The sequence below is a fragment of the Nannobrachium achirus genome, assembly GCF_963921795.1.
Source record: "Nannobrachium achirus genome assembly, chromosome: 9".
NCBI classification, from domain to species: Eukaryota; Metazoa; Chordata; class Actinopteri; order Myctophiformes; family Myctophidae; genus Nannobrachium; species Nannobrachium achirus.
This window is the reverse complement of record NC_137818.1, coordinates 39251125-39275598: the sequence shown is the minus strand read 5'-3', so window position 1 is coordinate 39275598 and position 24474 is coordinate 39251125. Positions and strand designations below refer to the sequence as shown.

General features: G+C 44.1%; 1 protein-coding gene across 1 annotated transcript; it reads left to right on the top strand.

Annotated features, from left to right (window-relative positions):
- Positions 1-29: 29 nt before the first annotated feature.
- Positions 30-24430, top strand: LOC308290837 (uncharacterized protein; the record flags this gene model as incomplete). The annotated part of the gene is made up of 7 exons (XM_080732749.1): positions 30-92; positions 11730-11952; positions 12757-12905; positions 15012-15987; positions 19528-19770; positions 20204-20352; positions 23456-24430. 7 exons carry the CDS (start codon positions 30-32, stop codon positions 24428-24430), a joined length of 2778 nt encoding a protein of 925 aa, XP_080588875.1.
- Positions 24431-24474: the final 44 nt, after the last annotated feature.

Here is a 24474-nt window from a genome sequence, read left to right as displayed (position 1 = left end):
AGAGGACATGGCAGCTCTGGAGAAGGATTATGAAGAGGTTGGAGTTGACTCCATTGAGGGAGAGGGAGAGGAGGAGGGAGAGGAGTATTAAAAAGGGGAAAGCAATGAGTTATTATGTTCTGTATGAGATTCTATATGCATTCCAATTAGAGAGTCCATTCTATTCAATGTCTGTTTGTCTATTGTATTAAATAAAGTTCCTGTGTGACATACCTGTAAAGTCTAATTTATTATTGTCTGACAATAAAACTAGTTAATCAAAAACTGTAAAATAACCCTTGATAACATTTCAAAATGTATAGCATTGAAATCCTAGATAGAGAATTAGTCAATCCCTTTTTAGATTATTACAATTTGAATACTAGATTGTATCTTACATTTAATAACATCTCTGTTGTCCAATAAATGTTTTTGCAAAAGAAAAAAAGTCTTAAAAACAAGCCTATTTCTCTGAGATTACCAGGCAAGCAATTATTCTCTTAATTTATTGCGTTGTCTTTCCAGTCTGCTTTGTAGTATTTTTGAGCATATAGTGCATCATGTTTACAGTAGATTCAGAATAGAAGGTGCCAGGTGATGGAATTCACATGTAAAACATCAGGTGTATTTTCTCCAGAGGTATATGAAGTTTGCTACTACAACTTCTCCAAAATATCATGTTAAATGACAGAATCAATAAGGAAAATATAAAACAAAATGCATTAACCTTGACATTTGGACCCCAAAATTTGAGGTGACAATGTCATATCCTGGGTGAATTGTCTCCGAAGGCCAAGAGGCTGAGTCTAATGTTTTCGACCCTGTTTGTGAACAACAGCTGATCTGATTGCCATTAAACTGAATCTGCCTCATGGTAGCGCTATAACCACACACTTCACTTTTTGGCCTGTAACTGAACCATAGATCCATCCACTATCAAAATAGTTTTCCCTGGATACCATTTGGATCATGACATTTCCCGATTTCAGTTTTTGTTACAGATTTTGTCCGAAACTCACACAAACATTATGTATGTGGTCACGTGATCAAGATATCTGGCTGATTGGCTATGATAGCCAGTCAGAAAGGAATAGGAATCTGTTTGTGGGATATGCCGGTTTGCACAAAATGGCACAAATCATGAAAACGCCAAAATCGACCTCATAGTGGCGCAATAACTGTCAGTTTGGGAAAGGTTTGCATGCTTTGGGGAGGCCTGGCAGAGACCTGTGCTCCAGGGAGCACACTTTCCTTGCTGTGGTCCAACATTTTCAGATTAATGATTCTGTGGAAACATTGTAGCCTAAATAAAAACAGGCCTATAAATGTTTGTGGCAGTAGCACATTAATTAGAAACCAAGCCAAACAATCTCTAGACCCATGCAGTCGAGGCTGATGATGGTGATTCATATTATTTTCATTGATTCAAAAATATTAATGAAACCTTGCACGTTCAGATGGGCGTGGCTGGCATGCATGGTATAGACGATGTGCTATGTGCTGCTATTTTCATCTTCTAATATAAAATATGCGACCCCAACAACAAAACTGTTTATAGCCTTTGTAACTATTGAATATGCTAGAGCTGGACAGATAGTTAGGTTCGACTGGAGAGAAATAAATAATTAGGTATTAAGGGTATTTTCTGCTATGTAGGCAATCGAGCAGATGGTGGGCGCTGGTTGGCTCCTGTGTACACGTGCCCCCCCTCAGCAGATAGACTACTGTAGTATTTCTGTGTTTGACGCAGATTAGCAGATTTGCTTCTGGCGTAGGTAGGCTACCCCACTGCTGCTGCAGACGCACCGCACCAGACTTGTCTTATTACATTGCATAATCTCGACAAGCAATCATGGTAAGTATTCCTACGACCACATATTACATTGGGGTTCTTTTTCTCTCGAATTGTTTGCCTGGATGGTTTTAATGGAATGCTTTTTTTCCTGAGATGCCTCCCCCAAACCCATTTTCACCTGTCACATCACCATCGCAGTCTGTAAATGACTGATAATATTGCGCATTGCACCATCTAGTGTATTATTTTCATTCCAATATTTTTGCTTTTTCTTATCGCGTTAATAAATCAGTGTCGGCCTACCGCGAAACCCAATCCTTCGTTCAGATTAGACCCCCATTCGATAGGTAGCCTACAAGGATTCAATTGATATTAACCAGTTTGTCAGCCATCTATAGGCCTGGGCCTACTATAGACTATATAGTCCATGCCATTTCCATATAGGCTATTGTCTATTATTCTGGAACATCCCACGCTATAACGTATAGGCCTATTGAAAAATTATATTTTATAGACGATTTTGACAATGAAACATTCATAACATAATTCATTTTGCATCAAATAAATAGATAGGCCCTACATATTAGACATACTGTAAAATATTTATATTTTCTATAAATGCAAAAGTAACATTTCGTGTGCATTTACTCTGGTGATGGATGTGTAGTAGGCCTATTCCATTCTAAAAACCGAGCCACAACATGACCCAGATAATCCTCTGTTCTCTGCGTGATTGGGTGCATTTGTGTGTGCGTAGAGATCTGCAGAATGCTGCTGAATAACGGTAGGCCTAGGCTATAAATGGTCACACCGGAATAACAGGCCTATTCTACCTATGAGAGCGGATTCTGCCAACGCATTTCAATGAGCGTCATGTTGTTGTTGTTGTAGAAATCCGCAACTGGCAGAAAACCGCTCCATTCTAATGGCAGAATCCGCTCTCTCATATGTACAATATTATCCCGGTGTGACCCGTGAGACCGAGCCTTATTGCAATATTTTCTAAAATAGCAAACAACAAAAGGGCTTGACTGTAGATGGACGTGCATCGATTGCGTTGAAATGAGATTTATCTGAGTTCAGAAGGAATTTAAGGTTGAATGTGAACACTAGGGGGTGGCAATGCCCCAAATGAAGCCCTGGGTTAAAATGTTAGCCTGATTTCAGACTCTACGCAGTTCACTCAGAGAGTGGGCGGGTCTATTGGCTGGAGCCAGGCTATTAAAATGTAGCATCTTCTTTCCTATTACTATATTATGATACGTTTGAGAGTGTAGTAAAATGTGATGTTATTATAAGAGAAGTACACTATAATAATAATAACTTTATTTATATAGCACTTTTCAAAACAAGTTACAGAGTGCTGAACAACAATAAAATATAGCATACAGGAGAAAAACAATAAAAAACATAGAAACTAAATCAATTAAAAGCAAGCAATAAAAACACAACACAATTAAGGCAAATGAGGTGATCTAGGGGAAGGCTTTCCTGAACAGGTGTGTTTTTAAAAGTGTTTAAAAGATAGATAGATAGATAGATAGATAGATACCTTTATTATCCCAAGGGGGGAATTCAGTCACCCAGAGTCACACAGCAGTTAAGGTTACAGGATACAGGACAGTAAGAAAAAGAAAAAGGACTGTTGTGTACAGCCGAGCACAAAAAAACAAACAAGAAAGAAGAATCAACAATACAGAGCAATTAAGTAAAAAAAAAAAAAAAAAAAAAAAAAATATATATATATATATATATATATATATATATATATATATATAAATTAAAAAGTGTCGAGAACAGTAAAAAAAACACAACACAACAATAACGGTAGGTTCCGTACGGAACCATTGTTTACTTAGATATGGAAGGATGACCTCCCACTTGGGTAATGACGCCCCCTGGCGATCATTCAGAGAAACTACTTCAGCTCCCGTACTAACGTAGGTAGGAAGGGCCTGTCACTCAAACCGGAGTGACCCGCCTCCAGGCTATATAAACCCCCGGAGGCGGAAGTAACATCCTCTTAATACCACTCTCTGCCACATTCAGTGAAACAGAGGGGCATTACGTGGGAGGTCATCCTTCCATATCTAAGTAAACAATGGTTCCGTACGGAACCTACCGTTTACTGTCAATATTCCAGGATGACCTCCCACTTGGGATTCTTAAACTCCCCTCTAAGCCACAACCTACTCTCATACCCCCACACACCCCTCATACGGGTGAGCACAGCCCAAACGGGCGTGACCCATCACCCAGAAGGTCCCAGGCCCACCGGACCTGGGTGTGAAGGCATGAGAAAATAAAGAGAGACCCTGACAGACCGAAGTCCGCCTCATTCAACTAAATGAAAAGGACAAGTCCGCCTTATAAGTAAGACACACTATATAAGGAAAACACAGGGTCCCCCCAAAGTACCCCAGGTGGCTACATGCCCACCTGTGGGAGGGGAAGATCCGACTCCTCTATGACGTAGAGGAGGCAACTGCACCCAGAACCGAATGCGCTAGCGAAGAGGATTCGATATCCAGGTGATAGTAGGCTGCAAAGGTAGAAGGCGAAGACCAGTTCGCCGAAACACAAATCTCCTGAACGGAGACTCCCTTTGCCAGTGCCCACGAAGTAGCCACACCTCTAGTGCTATGGGCTTTAAGTGCCGCCGGCACTTCCACACCCGCACTAGAGTAAGCCAGCCTAATAGCATCCACAATCCACCTCGAAAGAGTGGGTCTAGACACCGGCTTTCTGACAAGAACATTGCCCATTTCTACAAAGAGCTGAGAAGAAGCTCTAGAACCAGCAGTCCTGTCACAGTAGGCCTTCAATGCCCTGACAGGACAAAGGCAATTCAGCCGTTCATCCTCCACCGAGACAAACGGAGGAGGATGAAAAGCCAGAAGAACAACAGGCTCCTTAGGAACCACCATGTTCTTAGGAACAAACTTAAGATGAGGCTTGAGCAACACCTTGAGATCATTGTTCATAAACTGCATGCACTCCGCAGACACCGAGAGAGCTTGCAGGTCACCAACTCTTTTAGCCGTGGCCAAAGCCAGCAAAAGAGCCGTCTTGAAACTCAAAAGTTTCAAAGGCATCCCTACAAGCGGCTCAAAGGGAGCCCGACATAGGCCCCCTAGAACCACCTGCAGATCCCAAACTGGGAACAAAGACCTAGTCACCGGCCTCAAACGTTCAACTCCTTGCATGAACTTGATGACCTCCGGGACTTTAGAAGGTGCCTTGCCCGCCACCCCCAGGTGACAGGCATTAATAGCCGCCAAATACCCCCTAAGGGTAGAAAATGCTAGACCACTTCTCAAGCGGTTCTGCATAAATTCCAGAATTTCCTGGGCTGACGCCACATGAGCCACCACAGGTGGAACACGCGACTCACACCAGTCCTCAAAGGCATTCCACCTTCCATCATAAGACGCCCTCGTAGAGGGCGCCTTAGCACTCTGAATGGTATCAACCACTTCAGAAGAAAAACCGGCTGCCAGCAGGTTTAACCTTTCACGTGCCAAACCCACAGGTCTAGGACCTGCAGGTCTTGGTGGAAGATCTCCCCCCTGGCCTGACTCAACAGGTCCCTGCACCGAGGCAGCTGCCAACCCGGTTCGCAAAGGAGAGGGGCGATCGCCGATCTCCACGTGCCCTTGTAGGGGGCCACCAGGAGCATCTCCAGACCGAACCTCCTGACTCTCTCCAGAGTGGGTCGGATTAAGTCGAAGGGGGGAAACGCGTACAGTAGACCTCTCGGCCACGTGTGCGCTAAGGCGTCCAACCCCAAGGGAGGACTGCCCTTCACCGCGAAGAACAACGGACACTTCGTATTCTCCGCTGACGCAAACAGGTCCGCCACTGGCTGACCAAACTTGCGAAAAATCTGGCTCACCACCCTGGGGTGGAGAGACCAATCCTCGTAGCGAGGACCTCCCCTGGACAGGAGATCTGCTCCGCTGTTGAGGAGACCTGGGACGTGTGAGGCCCTGATCGACTTGAGGCGCGACAAGCACCAAACCGTCAATTCTCGAGCCAGACGGTCCAGTGGCAACGACGACAGGCCCCCCTGTTTGTTGACATAAAACATGGCCGTCGTATTGTCTGTCCTGACCAGGACGTGACAATGCAAAATCCAAGGCTCGAAATGCTTGAGCGCCAGGAGTATAGCCATCAACTCCAAATAGTTGATGTGACGACCCCTCATCTCCAGAGGCCAAAGCCCCTGCGCTGTGCGCCCCTCGAAAGTGGCTCCCCATCCACTGAGACTGGCGTCTGTCGTGATCGACTTGTGGGAAACCACCTCGCCAATCGAGACTCCGCTGGTGAGGAATCCCTCCACCAGCCACGGAGACAGGGCGATCGCGCAGGAAGGGGAAACCGTAACCTTCTTGTACTTCAAGGAGGGCGGGATCCCGAGGGATAACATCCATCTTTGAAAAGGTCTCATATGAAACCTGCCCAAACGCAACAGATGTACTGCGGAAGCCATCATTCCCGTCAGTACCATGCAACTCCTGTAAGTGACCTCCTGGCCCACTTGAAAGGAGTCGAGACATTCCCGAAACCTGTCCACCCTCTCCTCTGAGAGACGGGCCGACATGTCGGATGAGTCCAGAAGGACCCCAATGAATGTAAGACGACTTGCTGGAGTCAGCATGCTCTTGCCGTGGTTGACTATGAAACCTAAGGCCTTCAGGTGAGCCAAAACCACTTGTGTGTGACGCGCCACTTCGTGGGCGGAGCCCGCTGAAATCATCCAATCGTCGATGTACGTCGCCAACCTGACGCCCTGCTGTCTCAGCGGGGCGATGGCTGCTTCGGTCACTTTCACGAAAACCCTCGGGCTCAGTGACAGACCGAAAGGGAGTACTGTATACTCGTACAGGCGACCCTCGAAGGCGAACCGAAGGAATTTCCTGTGTGGGGGATAAATCTGGACGTGCTGATAAGCATCCTTCAGATCCACTGAACAGTGGAAATCCCCTTGCCTGACCGACCGTAACATGGTGGGTACTGTTAGCATCCTGAAAACGTACTTCTTCAGGTACACGTTTAGTGCCTTTAGGTCCAGGATGGGACGTAGCCCCCCCCCCTTTTTGGGCACCAGGAAATAACGGCTCCAAAATCCCATGCGGGATTGGATCCTGTCCAGCTCCACTATAGCACCCTTGCTTAGCAATGAGCTGATCTCTTCTCTCAAAAGACTTGCTTTTAAACCACGTGCTCTGGTATGAATAACCCTGCTCGAAAGCGGGGGTATATCTGCGAACTGTAACCTGTAACCCCTGGTTATCGTTCGAAATACCCAATGGCTCGGGTTGCATAACTTCCACTGGCGCGCACAGCGTGCTAGCGTGTTTTGAGCGAGAGAAACCCCACCACTGTGCTTCCGTGACGGCGGAGCTTTTTGGCGGCCGGACCGGAAGTGGGGAACCTGCGTATCCGTATCCGGAACGACCGGATGCGGAGCGCAAGGGTTCAATAGGCCGCATGGCGGAAACACCTTCTGGTTGTACCGCTTGACTAGCGGAGCTATTTTGCGGCGGGACCGGAAGTGGGGAACCTGCGTATCCGTATCCGGAACACCCGGATGCGGAGCGCGGGGGTTCAATAGGCCGCAAGGTGGGAACACCTTCTGATTGTACCGCTTGACTAGCGGAGCTCTTTTGCGGCCGGACCGGAAGCGGGGAGCTAGCGAATCCGAATCCGGAAGCGTTCGGTTTTCGCTCGATAGAGCGACAGGAAGAGCAAAGCGATTCGACTGATAAACAGACTCGCCCACAACTAAAGCATTCTCCCCTGACAGGAGAGGAACTTTTACGTTTAATACCTGCTCTAAGGCCTTTATGCTTGTCCCTTGACCCGGGCTCATAGTAGGCCGACAGAATTTCTGACTCAAGGTTAAATTCATAGCATCGCTCACGCGAGGGAAAATCCACTCGCGCGCATGAGGAACCATATAATTGTTTGACGTTAACATTACTGGTTGCTGATAAAACCTCTGACTGATTAAAGAGTCCTGACGGGACTCCATCATTCTTACAGGAGGCATGCATAAAGGATTCATATTGTCGACGCGAGGGATATCCCACTCGCGCGCTTGAGGAACCACATAATTGTTTGACATTAACATTACTGGATTCTGATAAAACCTGTGATTGATTATCGAGTCCTGACAGGACTTCATCATTACTACAGGAGGCATGCACGATGGGGTCGTCTGTGCTAGTGCGAGAGAGTTGGACAGAGACAGACTTTGCTCTTTCAACATGTTTATTGTCGACACAGGAGGCATCAAAATTAACATTTTCATTTCCCCGACACGGGGTACCGAAAAACGCCCTCGTTTGGGGGGAGGGGGACCGAGAGACACCTCGGACCCCCGCCCCAGCACAATTCCCCTCTTCAAAGTGTCATTTGCGCTGTCCCCTACCGCGGCCACCGCGGTATGAAGACTGCTGCCTGCCATCCTTGGACGGGCGGCGCGGCTGAGCGCGCTCGGGAACCACAGCCTTGCTGCGGGGCCTGTCAGGCGCCCTGGCTGCAGAGGCTCCCCTGGAGGAAGACGAGTGCTTCTTAAAAGAAGCAGAGCGGCCCCTTTCCTTGGCGCGGGAGGAGCGGGACGTCCTCCTAGCTTGCTGCGGTTCATCCTGTGGCACTGTGGTGGACTCGACGATGTCCTTAGCCGCCTTGAAGAAGGTAACTCTACCCTGCAGCAGCTCCAAGCCCCCACCCATGAGGGTGGTGGGACTGTTCTCCATGTTTATGAGAGACTTGTACATCTCCCCGCGAGGACCTAGAGGCTTCTCGCCCACGTCCCTCTTAGGCTCGAGGTCGACATAGTCGAGCCAGCGGGCTCTCTCAGACTGGAGGTTGTAGTCCATGGACCTGCCCATCCACTTAACCGCATGCCAATTGACCTTCAGCATGATGTCAAATAAAGTGTTCAGTTCAGCTGTGTGCTCCCCCGTGGGCAGACCTTTGACCAGGTCCTTGGTGGAAGCGAGCAAGAGCTGGATCAGATTCAGGTCCTTAGCGGCCAGAGCAGCGGACCGGTAGGCGTTACGAGCCCTGTCCGACTGCAGCTTGTCCTCCAGGACAGTGAACCCCGGCGGGTTGGTGCCGACGGGGCCAACAAACGGCCCGTTTTTAGCTGTGCCTACATCTTTGTACTGGGGTCTGACGGAACTCAGAAAAGATTGTGCCAACAGGTGGTCCAGGTTAGGGCAGGTGGACATGCCTGCCTCCGCACCGCCCACCAAATCCAACACAGAAAAAGGCAGCTTCCTGGGGTCTTTATGTGTCTTCCATGAGGAATGGAGGGCCTTGGTGAAACCTTTCACCAGCGGCAGCCTGGAGAGGACATACGGGGCGGGAACCGAAGGCTCCTGCCCGGGCATTTCGTCATCATCCTCGGCCTCTTCAGAGGGGAGAGGAGGTGGCAACTCCTCTCCAACTCTGGCCAGAGCTCTCATGTAGACTGTGAGATGATCCAGCATTTCTGCTGCAGAATCGACGTCCTCTGCTCCCGCTTCACTCGCTTGACTGGCGGGTGGAGGGGCAGTGGTGCCTGAGGAGGCCTGGGAGCTCCCTGCGGCGTCCAGTTGACGTGCTGGAGCCGCAGGGGCATTACCTTTCACAGTGACCGTGAGTCGAGAACCCTCGTCCTCGACGGAGTCCTCCTCCTCCTCGGCCGTGTATCCAGAGTATTCAGAACCAGAACCCTCGCTCTGACAGGAGCTCAGGTCCGACTCTCGCCTGAAGGTCTGGACTGTTTTGGTGATGCTCACGTCGAGGGGGACGTCCCCGACGGTCACATCCAAGCGTTTCTTTTTGGGCACCGCGCCCGAAGGGGAAAAGGCTACCGGAGATTTCTGGATGTTAGCCTTCTTGGTCGCCTTCTTAGCGGCGACTTCACCAGACCCGCCAGCTCCAGTGACAGTGGAGCTAGCTGCGGTCGGTTGCGCGGCAGGCGGTGTCTCATGTAGCACGGCGCCATCTTGACTTGGAATGGCGCGCTGATTGCCAAGCGGATCTCCGGAAGGCAGCGCCGCACCTTGACCAACGGTGCGGGCCGCCTGGGGAAGGAAAGACTGGGCTGTGGGGTTGAGAGCAGTGGACCCACCTGGTGGAGCGCAGGCCCCGAGGCCTGCCCTGGCTAGGTAGAACCGGTGTATCAGTACATCGTGGTCGTAGGCCACGCAGCAGTCACAGAAAGGTCCTGCTCTCCCCTGAGGACTCAGTGCAGAGAAGGCGTGTGCAACGCCCATGCAGCCGACACAGAGATGGTGAAGATCCTGTCCGTCGATGAGTCCTGGACAGCCTGGACATTGCCTCGGCAGGAAGGCCAGAGGATCCATGGCGAAGCACTGTAGATAGAGTTAACCAGAAGCAGACGAGCTAACAAGCTAACGGCTAAGGCTAGGCCACGCTTGATTCGGGCAGGGCCTGAACAAGCGGTAAGCAGTGTAGCTAACGTTAACAATAGCAGACGAGCTAACAAGCTAACGGCTAATGCTATGCCACGCTTGCTTCGGCGAAGGCCTGAACAAGCAGTAATAATCCTTTGTTATAAAAGGAAATAACCGTCGATTTAGGACGGAACAAGAATAAGTATTCTTAAGTACGGGTTAATTCAACACTCGCCAGTGGGCGACTCCAATGCCACCGCTTTAGGCTAATGCGCGAAGAATAATAATACAAAGGCTGAGTTTCAACTTATCTGAATGTGATATCGCAGAGAGTGAAAAGAGGATGTTACTTCCGCCTCCGGGGGTTTATATAGCCTGGAGGCGGGTCACTCCGGTTTGAGTGACAGGCCCTTCCTACCTACGTTAGTACGGGAGCTGAAGTAGTTTCTCTGAATGATCGCCAGGGGGCGTCATTACCCAAGTGGGAGGTCATCCTGGAATATTGACAGTAAACATAGTAGTACTTAACGTTTCTATAATGGATTGCAATTTTAAGGGACTTTTCTAAGCATATTGCAAACTCAAAGAACTTAAAATGGTCCATTCATTCAAACATTAGGAACTACTTATCAACACAGTGCCAAAAAAATATACACATATATACAGTAGGCCTATACATAAGTGTCTGCACCAAGACAATAATAACAATGCTGAGCCTAAAAAAATAAAAGTGCAGAGCGGGAAAAAAAAGTGTCCAAATGTCTGTGCAAAAAAGAAGTGACCAGTGATGCCAAGGAATCAGCTTTCCTGATTGCCACGGGTAGGGTGTTCCAAAGCTTGTATAAGACAGAGGGAGTAGAGAAGTACAATATAAAAGTCCAATAGTCCAGTCGTTATATGAAAAAACCCAAAACAAATTGCAATAGTAGCAAACTCAACTGATTTTGTATCCTCAATATGTCCTTAGTGAGGGAAAAAAAGTCCCAAGGAATCCCATCAGGGGAAAGTTTTGAAAACGACCTACCTACCTTCACTTACTATACACTACACTATAAAGGAAAAAATTACTCCCAAAAAATCTCCTTTAAGTGGGATGTGACCTAGGAGTTAACTAGGAGTTTTTAATTATTCTGAATCCATTGCAAGCATTTGTTTTGCATGAAAAACATTCCTTGGGCTAAAAAAGACTGTGAAAATCACTAAACCATCGTTTTGAGGGGCCATTTCTTGCCCAAGGAATGTTTTTCGTGCAAAACAAATGCTTGCAATGGATTCAGAATAATTAAAAACCCCTAGTTTGACCCCTCACATCCCACTTGGGAGTCATCTTTTCCTTTATAGTGTAGTATATAGTAAGTGAAGGTAGGTAGGTCGTTTTCAAAACTTTCCCCTGATGGAATTCCTTGGGACCTTTTTTCCCTCACTAAGGACATATTGAGGATACAAAATCAGTTGAGTTTGCTACTATTGCAATTTGTTTTAGGTTTAGCCTAATTTTGGCCTAAAATTACTGGACTATAATGCCCCTTTTCTGCTTCCAGCGTGAGTGCATCTCCATCCATGTGGGCCAGGCTGGTGTCCAGATCGGCAATGCCTGCTGGGAGCTCTACTGTCTGGAGCATGGGATCCAGCCGGACGGACAGATGCCCAGTGACAAGACCATCGGAGGAGGAGATGATTCTTTTAACACATTTTTTAGTGAGACTGGGGCTGGAAAGCATGTTCCCAGAGCTGTTTTTGTAGATCTGGAGCCCACTGTCATAGGTAAGATTCATTGCTCTGGATGAATGCACATTTTTCAGAATTACGGTTTTAAGATAAGATTAGCCAAACCAAGAAAATAAAAAATAAAATAAAATAAAAACACAATTATAGTGTAGCGGACCCAGTTGACCATTAAAGGGTGAAGACTTACTGATTTTGATGGCTCTTTATTCTTGAAATCAAAGTAGAACTGGACAGAAAAAGGCATAAAAACAATAATCCATCTAGGCACCATAATACATTTGTCCATAAAACCCATAGATACACAATACATACATAAACCTTAATTAAGTATCAAATAGAAAATAAAACCCAACAATAAGACCAAAAACAATATGCAGTAGCCTAAGCAAAACCTTGAGATAAATGTACCTTGTCCCCCTTTCAGCTGGGCGCTAAAGTGTCAAGTGCTTTTGTTCCAAAGTTTGTTGGCCGCCTGTCCTTATCCGTCCGGTCCATGGTCTCTTCCTTTACCATTCCGTCAGGTCCGTGATTATTAAATAACATTATTAAACAAACATTTGAGCGGCCATTCTGGGTCCCAATCAATAGATTCTGCCCAGCTGGTAAAATTAACAAATTAAAGGACTTCCTGTCATAACACCATAAAGATACACCTTCAAAGATAAAAGCATGAACTGTGGGTCCATTACAAATAGTTACATTTAGCTAATAATGGAATTATATTCGGACGCAAGACATCTGCACTCTTCTTTTATTCTATCAAATTGTGCAAATAAAGTTTTCAAGGTAATACTTAATCTATAGAATCCACAGTAGTCAACCTCTTGTTTGTGTCCTCAGATGAGGTGCGCACTGGCACCTACCGCAAGTTGTTTCATCCTGAGCAGCTGATCACTGGCAAAGAGGATGCTGCCAACAACTATGCCCGTGGACACTACACTATTGGCAAGGAGATCATTGACATAGTGTTGGACAGGATCCGCAAACTGGTAAGTCGTTTTAGAGTATGATTCATTAGTGTGGTTGCCCCTGCAGGGAAACCAGACCATAGTACTAGTCTGACATTATTCCATCCATCCATCCATCCATCCATCCATCCATCCATCCATCCATCTTCCAGGGCCTCCTAGATTAACCTTTTTTTTTTGCGGCGCTACTCCCCCACACAGTTTTGTGGCACACAATTGGGCCATATGTCAAATCGACCGGCTTCATCAGGAATCAATTCCTTGCATTTTGTTAGAGATACGTTATATAGAGTTTAATTTATATAAATGTATTGTGAATTAATTAACTTTAATTTAAAATTAAACCTTTCCCAAATATTGAGATGGCAATATCCACATGAGACTGACATTGTATGTCAATATATGGGTATTCCAAGATATGGGCTTAATATTGATGACATCATGGATCATATATGGGCATAAAAGGGACAAGGACGGAATGGTTAACACCGCTAACATTAAACTTTTTGTATTAATATGACAGTCATGACTCTAACATGACACTAACATGTAGTGGTGGTTGGGCATGTCAACAGACGTTTCTTTTCAGGACCGAGAAGGGTGGAGTACCTGTGCTGTTATTGACACCATGTTGTGACATCATGATACTGACTCAAACACTTCAGTTTATAACATTGTCATAGTTATCCATATTATCCACGTCATGACAGCTACACATTTACATTTTCAAACCTTGGCCCGCTTCGCAATGTAACTTCATTGTAATTTTGACTTAATGAGGAACACTGAAACATCTGTGAACACAATCAATTATCAACACAATCAAAACACATTATCAATTATGTTGTTTTGACATAATACTGTAATAGGTGTCATATGTGCCTTATAAGATTAGTACTGAATACACCTTAAAGTGTCATGAAACCCAAAATCACTTTTTCTATAAATATATATTATATAAATGAGTCACTTGTGATAGGGAGCAATGATATGGTTCAATTTGCACATAGGCTTGTGGATTCAGAGCTTTCTGCTGTCTCTGCAGCTATTTGTGTACTTCCAGTTTCTGGATAGAAAAGAAATATTTGGCGCCACTCATTACATATTTGCTCACTGCATTCCATTAGTTCGGCGTGACGTGCCTTATCTAATTAATATTAACGTTTGTTTTATGTAGATTTGTAACAAGGGGGGGCGTGGTTTCACTGTACTTGCGTTTCTGACCAGAGAGAAGCACTGCAGTCACACTGTGTAGTGACTGTCTGTTTCCTGGTTCTCTTTCACAAGTCGGACTTTAGAGTATAGTTTAGGGTATAGTATTATCAATGGTTTTAGTCGGATATATTCAATTTGAGTATTTTAGCCATGGCTTGTTGTCTCGTTCCGAGCCGACACTACCGTGTTTACATGCTGTGACAGAACGTTGCGAGTGGACAGCCTGTCGTCTGACACAGTGGTGGAAAATATACTCAAATGTTTTACTTGAGTAAAGTATCAATAGTGCAATGTAGAACCACTCAATACAAGTAAGCGCCCGAAATTCAACTTGAGTAAAAGTAAAAATAACCGAACTACAAGCTCACATCGCGTCACGGAAGCGACACATTGTGAGCTTGTAGATAGGCTATGTTCTGTGCATGTGAACGTTGTGCATGCGCGCACTGTTAACAGACACACACACACGCGGACACACAGAAAATAGCCGACAGTGCTAGCATCCATCTTCCGGACTCCATTATCGCCTCCGGTTGTCCCCGCGGTTTAGACAGCAGGACGTTGTGCGGTAAACAGCCCTCAGAGCACGGCTGAGAAAGTTAAAACAATGGATACAGCTCTAGATGGCTTGTTAGTAAAAGACTTGTGCATTTTTACCGGTAAATCTAAAATGGAGTTGCGGAATCTTTATCATTCTTCCATAACAGCAAGTGCGGACAGCTCAGTCTGCTACTTTCAGAATATAATTATATGCACGCATTACTCCGCCCACTCACCTCACAACAACATATAACTATGCCTACATTTTAGATTTCTTTTCATAATCTGAATTCTGATAAAACAAATAAAGAGGCAGGGTTTCTCGCTCCTTTAAAAGGAAGTTTTACTGACCAATATCCTCTCTCTCCTCAGGCTGATCAGTGCACTGGTCTTCAGGGGTTCCTGGTCTTCCACAGCTTTGGAGGTGGGACTGGTTCTGGTTTCACCTCCCTGCTGATGGAGCGTCTGTCTGTTGACTACGGCAAGAAGTCCAAACTGGAGTTCTCCATCTACCCAGCTCCTCAAGTGTCCACTGCTGTGGTGGAGCCATATAACTCTATTCTGACCACTCACACCACCCTAGAGCACTCTGACTGTGCTTTCATGGTGGATAATGAAGCCATCTATGATATTTGCCGTAGGAACCTCGATATTGAGCGTCCTACCTACACCAACCTCAACAGGCTCATTAGTCAGATTGTATCCTCCATCACAGCCTCCCTTCGTTTTGATGGTGCGCTTAATGTTGATCTGACAGAGTTCCAGACCAACTTGGTGCCATATCCCCGTATCCATTTCCCTCTGGCTACCTATGCCCCTGTCATTTCTGCTGAGAAGGCTTATCATGAGCAGCTCTCAGTCTCTGAAATCACCAATGCCTGCTTTGAGCCAGCCAATCAGATGGTCAAATGTGACCCTCGCCACGGCAAGTACATGGCCTGTTGCCTTCTGTACCGTGGAGATGTGGTGCCCAAAGATGTCAATGCTGCCATTGCTTCAATTAAAACAAAACGCTCCATCCAGTTTGTGGACTGGTGCCCAACTGGTTTCAAAGTTGGCATCAACTACCAGCCCCCCACTGTAGTACCAGGCGGAGATCTAGCCAAGGTCCAGAGGGCTGTGTGCATGCTGAGCAACACCACTGCTATTGCTGAGGCCTGGGCTCGCCTCGACCACAAGTTTGATCTGATGTATGCTAAGCGTGCTTTTGTTCACTGGTACGTAGGTGAGGGTATGGAGGAGGGAGAGTTCTCTGAGGCCAGAGAGGACATGGCAGCTCTGGAGAAGGATTATGAAGAGGTTGGAGTTGACTCCATTGAGGGAGAGGGAGAGGAGGAGGGAGAGGAGTGTTAAGTGTTTTATTTGGAAAATTACTTCCTATTGATACCTAGTATCAATAGGGAATATCTTATACACACACAATATACCTAAACAATGCACGCTGTTTTTTTTTTTGTTGTGAAAAAGTCAATTTGATTGTTGAAAAGGTCTGGATTGTTTTGGTGTATTAATAAAATACTCAACCATTATGACTCCCAAGAGCTATTTCTCATGCACTGTACAGTAGGCCCACCAACAATCTTTTGTGGACACTCAGGACACCATCACACCCACATGGACTTGCCTATTTACTTTGAAGTCTATTTGTGCTGCTTTGTATTGTACTGTCCTTTTGTCCCCTGTTTTTGATCTCTTTCTATAACCTACTATGCAGCTGTGACTGATTCCCCTTATAGTCCGAGCGTTTCAGGCAAACATTGTGCACTTTATGAAAGAAGCATGAAATTTGGCACACAGTTAGAACATGCCATATGGAACATTTTTGGCTATTAGGGGCATTGCAGATTTGTCTTGGGAAACTTGTGGGAGCCAATCAAAGTTGCTCTCTTAGACTTTACTATAGAGTCAAATAATACAAAAAATAAATATGCTTTAAGTAGCATGTGAGGGGTCAAACTAGGTGTTATTCAGGATTCTGAATCCAATGCAAGCATTTGTTTTGCACGAAAAACATTCCTTTCCGAGAAACGGCCTCCACAAAACTTTGAAAAGTGATGACTCATCACTAAACCATAGTTTTATGGGGTCCATAAAAAACAAATGTTTGCATTGGATTCAGAATCCCCAAAATACCTAGTTTGACCCCTTACATGCTACTTAAAGCATATGTATTTTTTTATTTTATTTTACTCTATAGTAAAGTCTATGAGAGCCCAACTTTAATTGGCTCCCACAAGTTTCCCAAGACAAATCTGCGATGCCCCTATAGCCAAAAATGTTCCATATGGCATGTTCTAACTGTGTGCCAAATTTCATGCTTCTTTCATAAAGTGCACGATTACATCAAAATACTGCCCAAAACGCCTGGACTATTATGCCAAGACTATAATCACTGATGACCAACATAGATGAAGAATAGAAGATAGCACTGGAAATGTTTGACCTATGCTTGATGTTTAATATCTAAATAGAAATATGTTGAAGACCTGATCTTTTGGGTTTTAGGTTCTTAAATGAGTGTGCCAATTGAACAAAACTGAAGATTTATTTTAAAATAGGGAATACGCAATGAGTGTGGCGAGATGGGGAAATGTTAAGAGTGTTGTCATGGGCAGTGGCAGATTATACCATGTCCAGGGCAACTTTTTCTTGGAAGATCTGAAGGTAGAGGTATATTATCAAAATATTCATGTGGAAACATATGAGTGTAGCCTGCAGTGATCGTTGATTTGTGAGAGCAGGTGTTTTAACAGCTAGACCTTTACAGCAGCCATTGTGCTTTGCAATAAAGGTAATAAGCCTATGTCAACTAACTAACTGTACAGGACAAACTGTCCATGGAAAAGGGCCCTTATAGCAAGTACATCTTAATACACAAATAAACAAACCCACAATTCACATCATTGACAGGCAGATATGTTTACCCTGCTGTGAAAAGGTTCTGTCTAGCAAGACAGGGATGGGCTGGAAACAAGCCCTTATAACTTGTGCTATCCTTTTATCATCATTGTATACCACTGTACTATTTTGCAAACTGTTAATAAAGTTCTCAATCAATAATAATAATACAAAAAGGCTACAGAGAAATTCACATTCCAAAGGTAGGGTATGTTAATAATCTATTTATTACTAAGAAAGCTATTTTGGCAAACATTTCCAAGCAGAAGGTTTTCCCATTCCAGTAATAGCCTACTACTGTGTCATAGAGGTTATACCATAGGGTTATACTCATGATACTGTCTACAATCAATTCCTGACACCCTCTTGTGACTGCCCCACTTTCATGAAAAGAGACGTCATCATGGCTTGTCAATGGAAAAAGACAAGTCCATCTATCCAATAGAAAAGGAATCATGTGATGATCAGCCAATCCGATCCAGCACCCCCCTTCTTTTGCCGGCTGAACTATAAAATGCCCCACCCAACCACAGTCCGAGTAAACTTCTTACACGGGTCTCATTGAAGGTCTACTGTAAGAATAACTTATTTTTTACGTTAATCTCATCTCATCCGAGACTTCTCATACACAGAAAAAATGGTGAGTATGAAAGGGTGATGCTTTTGTTTGTTTGTTTTGACGTTCAGCATTGATTGACTAAATGACAGCCAGCCTGCAGTTGACAGTTCTCAAATAAAACTAAAACTATAAAAATAAAAATAAAAATAAAATATAGCCTATATATATCGTCATAGACACGTTGTTTAGTTGTATTAATTGTTAATCCTCTAAATAGACATGTCATGGCGGGCGTGGGAAACGACTTTCCCATCTTTTAAAACACTCATCATCACAGCCAGTGGTGGAAAAAGTACTCAAATGTTTTACTTAAGTAAAAGTAAGTATCAATACTGCAAAGTAAAAATACTCTGTAGTAAAAATCTGGAATTCAAAATTTACTTGAGTAAAAGTAGACTACAAAAGAATTGGAATTTAAAAAATATATTTAAAGTAGAAAGTAGGCCTATACTCATTATGCAGAATGTCCCCTTTCACAAGTAGGCCTAATCAAATGTTTAAAATGTATAAAAAACATTTGAAAATAGCAGATCTACAAGTTCACAATGAGCTTGTAGTTCGGCTATTTTCAAATAGCTGAAATAGGGCTGAAGTGGTTAATGCATGTTTTGTAATAATAATTAAAATCTACAAAGTAAACTACATTTTTCAAATAATTGTTGTGGATTAAAGAAAGTACAATTTTGTCTGAGATGTAGTGGAGTAGAAGTAAAAGTACAGAAAATTGGAAATACTCCAGTAAAGTAAAAGTAACTCAAAATTGTACTAATTACAGTACTTGAGTAAATGTATTTAGTTACTTTACACCACTGGTGTGATAATTGTGGTCATTTCATCCTGCAAGGCAAGCCCTCATCATGAAAGGCAGCTGAGCAGCTTTTCAGTTTTTTCCTCCTTTGTAATAAAACTTGGTTGTAATTTATCATAGCTCAGCTGTAGTAGGCCTACCTGCTGCTGACACAAAACGTAATGCTTAATGCAGGGAAAAGTATATGTTTGTATGGATCCTTTAGCCTGCCATGGTTTATCACATGTTTTAAATTCAGGCAACAGGATGACTAATAAGCCACCACATGTGTTAAGTATTTTGGCTGAAAACGAAGTGTTGAACTGAAAGAACATTTCTGTCTTGAGTAGTTGAGTTAATTTAAGCTTGCAACTTGTCAGGTGGTGCATGTGGTCATGGTATCTTGTGCTGTATATCTTGTGCTGTACAATGAGAGCCTTCTTTCCTTAACTCCTCCCAGCCTCTTCCCCTTCAGGAGTCAGGACTCGGTCATTTTATTGTGTAATAAATGATTATTCATCATCGTCTGGGTATGGTGTGTTAGCTGCAGTGATTTGACTGGACTGACTGTTTAAACAAAATAGTGCCTATATGTTTCCTCCAGCGTGAGTGCATCTCAGTCCATGTGGGCCAGGCTGGTGTCCAGATTGGCAATGCCTGCTGGGAGCTCTACTGTCTGGAGCATGGGATCCAGCCCGACGGACAGATGCCCAGTGACAAGACCATGGGTGGTGGTGACGATTCTTTTAACACCTTCTTCAGTGAGACTGGGGCTGGAAAACACGTTCCCAGGGCTGTTTTCATAGATCTGGAGCCCACTGTCATTGGTAAGTTTCATCTGCTCTGGATAAATGCAAATCTTTCAGAATTAAGTTGAAAGATAAAATTAGATAACTTGATTGATCCCTGTGTATCATACACAGGGGTCAAAAGGCAAACCTAGATAGATAAGAATGTAGATAAAATGAAAAACAATTGATTAAATAGTTAGACTTATGTTCGGACAGTAAGCATCTGCGCTGTCTCTGAATGAATGTCTTAACATAATTATGTATATATGAATTGATATTATTGGCAGTGAATGTATGAATGGATATGTACAACAGTGAATATGAGAATTTAGTGTCAAAAGGCCTTCTACAGTGAGCATCTGGATGAATATTTGTACAATTTGTACAATACAACAAGGTATCATTAAATGTTCTGTTGTGTATACCTGCATGAGTAGCTATTATATTGTATATCGTATCTGTTCCTCAGATGAGGTACGCACTGGCATGTATCGCCAGTTGTTTCATCCTGAGCAGCTGATCACTGGCAAAGAGGATGCTGCAAACAACTATGCCCGTGGACACTACACCATTGGCAAGGAGATCATTGACCTGGTGTTGGACAGGATCCGCAAACTGGTAAGTTGTTTTAGAGGATGAGGAGCGATTCAGGGGTTCAAGCCAACATTGACTGAAGTTGAAATTCTGTGAGGGGTCTTGTAGACCTTTCACAGTTTCTAACACCTGTACTGAAGAGGTTTTATGATGATTGGACACATACTCATTCATTGCTTGCTTAATCTGTGCCTGGCTGCTGGCTCACCCCTTTTCTGCAAAGCTCAAAGTCTCCCCCTACTGTTCAATTTCAAAATGTCATGCCTCATCAGCTTACACATTTTCAGTTAGTTTGGTGATGTTGGGACAAACTTGGTTTATTGCCAAATGTGTGAAAATGTGATAGTGGGTGATTTGATAATTTTACATATGGCTACATAATTAATCAAAAATAAATAATGAAACATTTAGGTTTCACAATCATGTAATCTTTAAAGCAGGGGTCTTCAACAGGGGGTCCAGGACCCCCAGGGGGTCCTCAGAGTTATTCCAGGGGGTCCTCCAAATCTTCCAACCCTTTTTATATTAACAACTTGAACCCTAATGTCCATATTTTGAGAACTGTAGCCAAAAATAGCAGATCTACAAGCTTTGCGCTGCGAGGCATTGTGAGCTTAAATCGGCTATTTTCGGCAAAGAGGTTTGGTGTAGAGGGGAAAAAGAGCAGACTAAGTTCAGAGTAAAAGGTCAAGTTTATTACGTAATGATGGCTCAAGTGGTCAGATATCTGAAAACACAAATTGACATGAATCCAAAATACACTGATGATTGTGCTGTCAAACGATGAAACTATAATGGAATCTATGAAAAGGTTGTGGGGGTCCCTGCTTCATCTCTCTCTCAACTAAGTGGTCCTTGGCCTGGAAACGTTGAAGACCCCTGCTTTATTGGCTAAAAAATAAAAACATTATTTGGTCAGCTGTTGCACCTTGCCCACATCTCAACACTATAACACAATAAGGTTTTAACAACCAGAACATTGTACGAGCCATCTCCCATTCTTCCAACTGATGCATTCTCACACCCAGGTCATTCTTTGGTGATGAGTTAGGCAACATTTGACCAACAATCGTCAGACCTATGACGCGACAGGCCTCCCTGTCCTGTTTTAAATGTTTTTACTGGCATGTCAACCTATTAGGAGTTGGTAGTGATCACGCACTTCTGCATTCCATTGTCAGTCAAACGTCAAACCTTTTACATGACAGTAGATGTTTCCCAACTTCTCAGGTCGTAATCATCATGACCTGGGAAAGAGTGTAGATCCTTCAGAGGTCAGTATATTGTCGTTGTCGGGTGGAAACCTCTTATGTCCAAGACCGTTCGTTTTGTATTTATCATTTTAAAAATGAACAAAACTAGTGAAAACAGCAGATCTACAAGCACACAATGCCTCGCATCGCGAGGCGTTGTGTGCTTGCAGATCGGCTGTTTTCACTACTTTTGTGCGACAGCCTTGTATGATGAAGCAGGGCTTTACTTGGTGAAAAAAGGTACAAATGTGAAACTTGGAGATACGAGGTTTCTGCCCAACAGTGACGATATATTATTCAGTGGCGGCTCCAGGGAATAATCAGCAGGGGGGCCTTCAATTTTCCAAAGTGGGCACTTTATTTCTCAACGAACCCCTATATAGTATATCAAGCTGATTTTTGCACCATTTTCTCACTGAAAAGATTTCAATTTCCCATGCTGCATGCACAACAACACAGGAATAGACTTCAAAACAAAACCAACTTGGTGCAGCGCCAGTGTAGGCTACCTTTTATTATTGCATTTTCATTAGACTATTAATTAATTTGAAAATGTATATTTATAATAATCACAAAGAACAAAACATATATATAATTAACACCTGCAAAACATCTTAGAATAATGGTGGCTGGCCAATCTGGACTGGAGGGGCACAAGGTCTAATCTGGGTGGGCATTGCCCCCCAATGCCCCCCTGTGGAGCCGCCTATGATATTATTTGTCCAAAGATGGGAGCAATAAGCAGTAAGCACAATGAGCAACAAAAGCATTAAGAATTTTATACAATCTTATTTTTCCTGTAAATATAATTGTTTGACAAAAACTGTTGAACATTCAGCAAATATGGGTAAGCATTCAGCAAAAATAGGCGAATACGACAAATATAGCAGGCTTTGTATTTGGTAGAATTCTGAGTTAATTTGAAGGTCTTCTTATTTGCTTTTAAGTCGTTACATGGGCTGGCTCCTACTTCCGACGTAAAAAAAGACCGTAAAAGGACTTATTTGGGATGCTCCTTTTAGGCAGGGTGTTTAACTGTACTTGTACTGTACTACATTCTCTTAATGTACTGACTATACGTCTGTTCTCCACTTTTGTCTAATAAAATACTCAATGGGGACTGGCCCATGGTTAGACCTCCCTTTGGTTAGACCTAGGGTTTAGGGTTAGGGTTAGGTTTAGGCATAGTTTTACTGTGGTTAGGTTTAGGCATAGTTTTACTGAGGTTAGGGTTAAGGCTAAGGTTAGGTTTCCGCGTGACCTGGTGGTCGCTTCTCGCCCCTTGGGGTGTCTTACTTCTATTAGAAGTGCTCAGACTATTTAGGTTTTTAAATCTCTCCTTAAGACTCATTTATTTTGTTGCATGTCTTGTGACTATGTTGTTGCGCGGGCCTGTTCTGTGGATCCATACTATGTACAGCACGATTGTTGTAAATGTGCTATTTAAATAAAGTTTGGTTTGATTTGACCTACGATTTAGAAGATTTTAAAAATGTGTTATTAAAAGAAAATCTAAATGGTGGAAAATGTAGTAATTCTATTACTTGAGGCAAATTTATAGCGAGATGTACGTAGCAAATGTAATGTAAAAGTCACTCAAGGCATGGGAGTTAAGACTTTCAACATCTTGCAGTTCAAAATCTTGACCTATAGTTAGCACCCTCTTCAGTCCAATTGGGGTCATATTGTAAGTATATAAGTATATAAGTAAGCATATAAGTAATGCACTCAACTTCCAGTCATTGGTGAAAATGTCATGTCTACTATTTACCTCATTATGATAACTTTCAAAACCACGGCAGGAGCAGAACTATTAATGCAAAGAGTTTTGGGGTTGAATCCCCAATGACCATTATATTTCTCTCTCTCCTCAGGCTGATCAGTGCACTGGTCTTCAGGGGTTCCTGGTCTTCCACAGCTTTGGAGGTGGAACTGGTTCTGGTTTCACCTCCCTGCTGATGGAGCGTCTGTCTGTTGACTACGGCAAGAAGTCTAAGCTGGAGTTCTCCATCTACCCAGCTCCTCAAGTGTCCACTGCTGTGGTGGAGCCTTACAACTCTATTCTGACCACCCACACCACCCTAGAGCACTCTGACTGTGCTTTCATGGTGGATAATGAAGCCATCTATGATATTTGCCGTAGGAACCTCGATATTGATCGTCCTTCCTACACCAACCTCAACAGGCTCATTAGTCAGATTGTGTCCTCCATCACAGCCTCCCTACGTTTTGATGGTGCGCTTAATGTTGATCTGACAGAGTTCCAGACCAACTTGGTGCCATATCCCCGTATCCATTTCCCTCTGGCTACCTATGCCCCTGTCATCTCTGCTGAGAAGGCTTATCATGAGCAGTTGACAGTTTCTGAAATCACCAATGCCTGCTTTGAGCCAGCCAATCAGATGGTGAAATGTGACCCTCGCCACGGCAAGTACATGGCCTGCTGCCTTCTGTACCGTGGAGATGTGGTGCCCAAAGATGTCAATGCTGCCATTGCCGCCATCAAGACCAAGCGTACCATCCAATTTGTGGAGTGGTGCCCAACTGGTTTCAAAGTTGGCATCAACTACCAGCCCCCCACTGTAGTACCTGGCGGAGATCTGGCCAAGGTCAAGAGGGCTGTGTGCATGTTGAGCAACACCACTGCTGTTGCAGAGGCTTGGGCTCGGCTTGACCACAAGTTTGACCTCATGTATGCAAAACGTGCCTTTGTACACTGGTATGTTGGTGAGGGTATGGAGGAGGGGGAGTTTGCTGAAGCTAGAGAGGACATGGCAGCACTCGAGAAAGATTATGAAGAGGTGGGGGCTGATAGTGCCGAAGGTGATGATGAAGGAGAAGAATACTAGACTGGCATGCACTTTTTGTATTATGCTTAGTTCCTTTCTGTTGT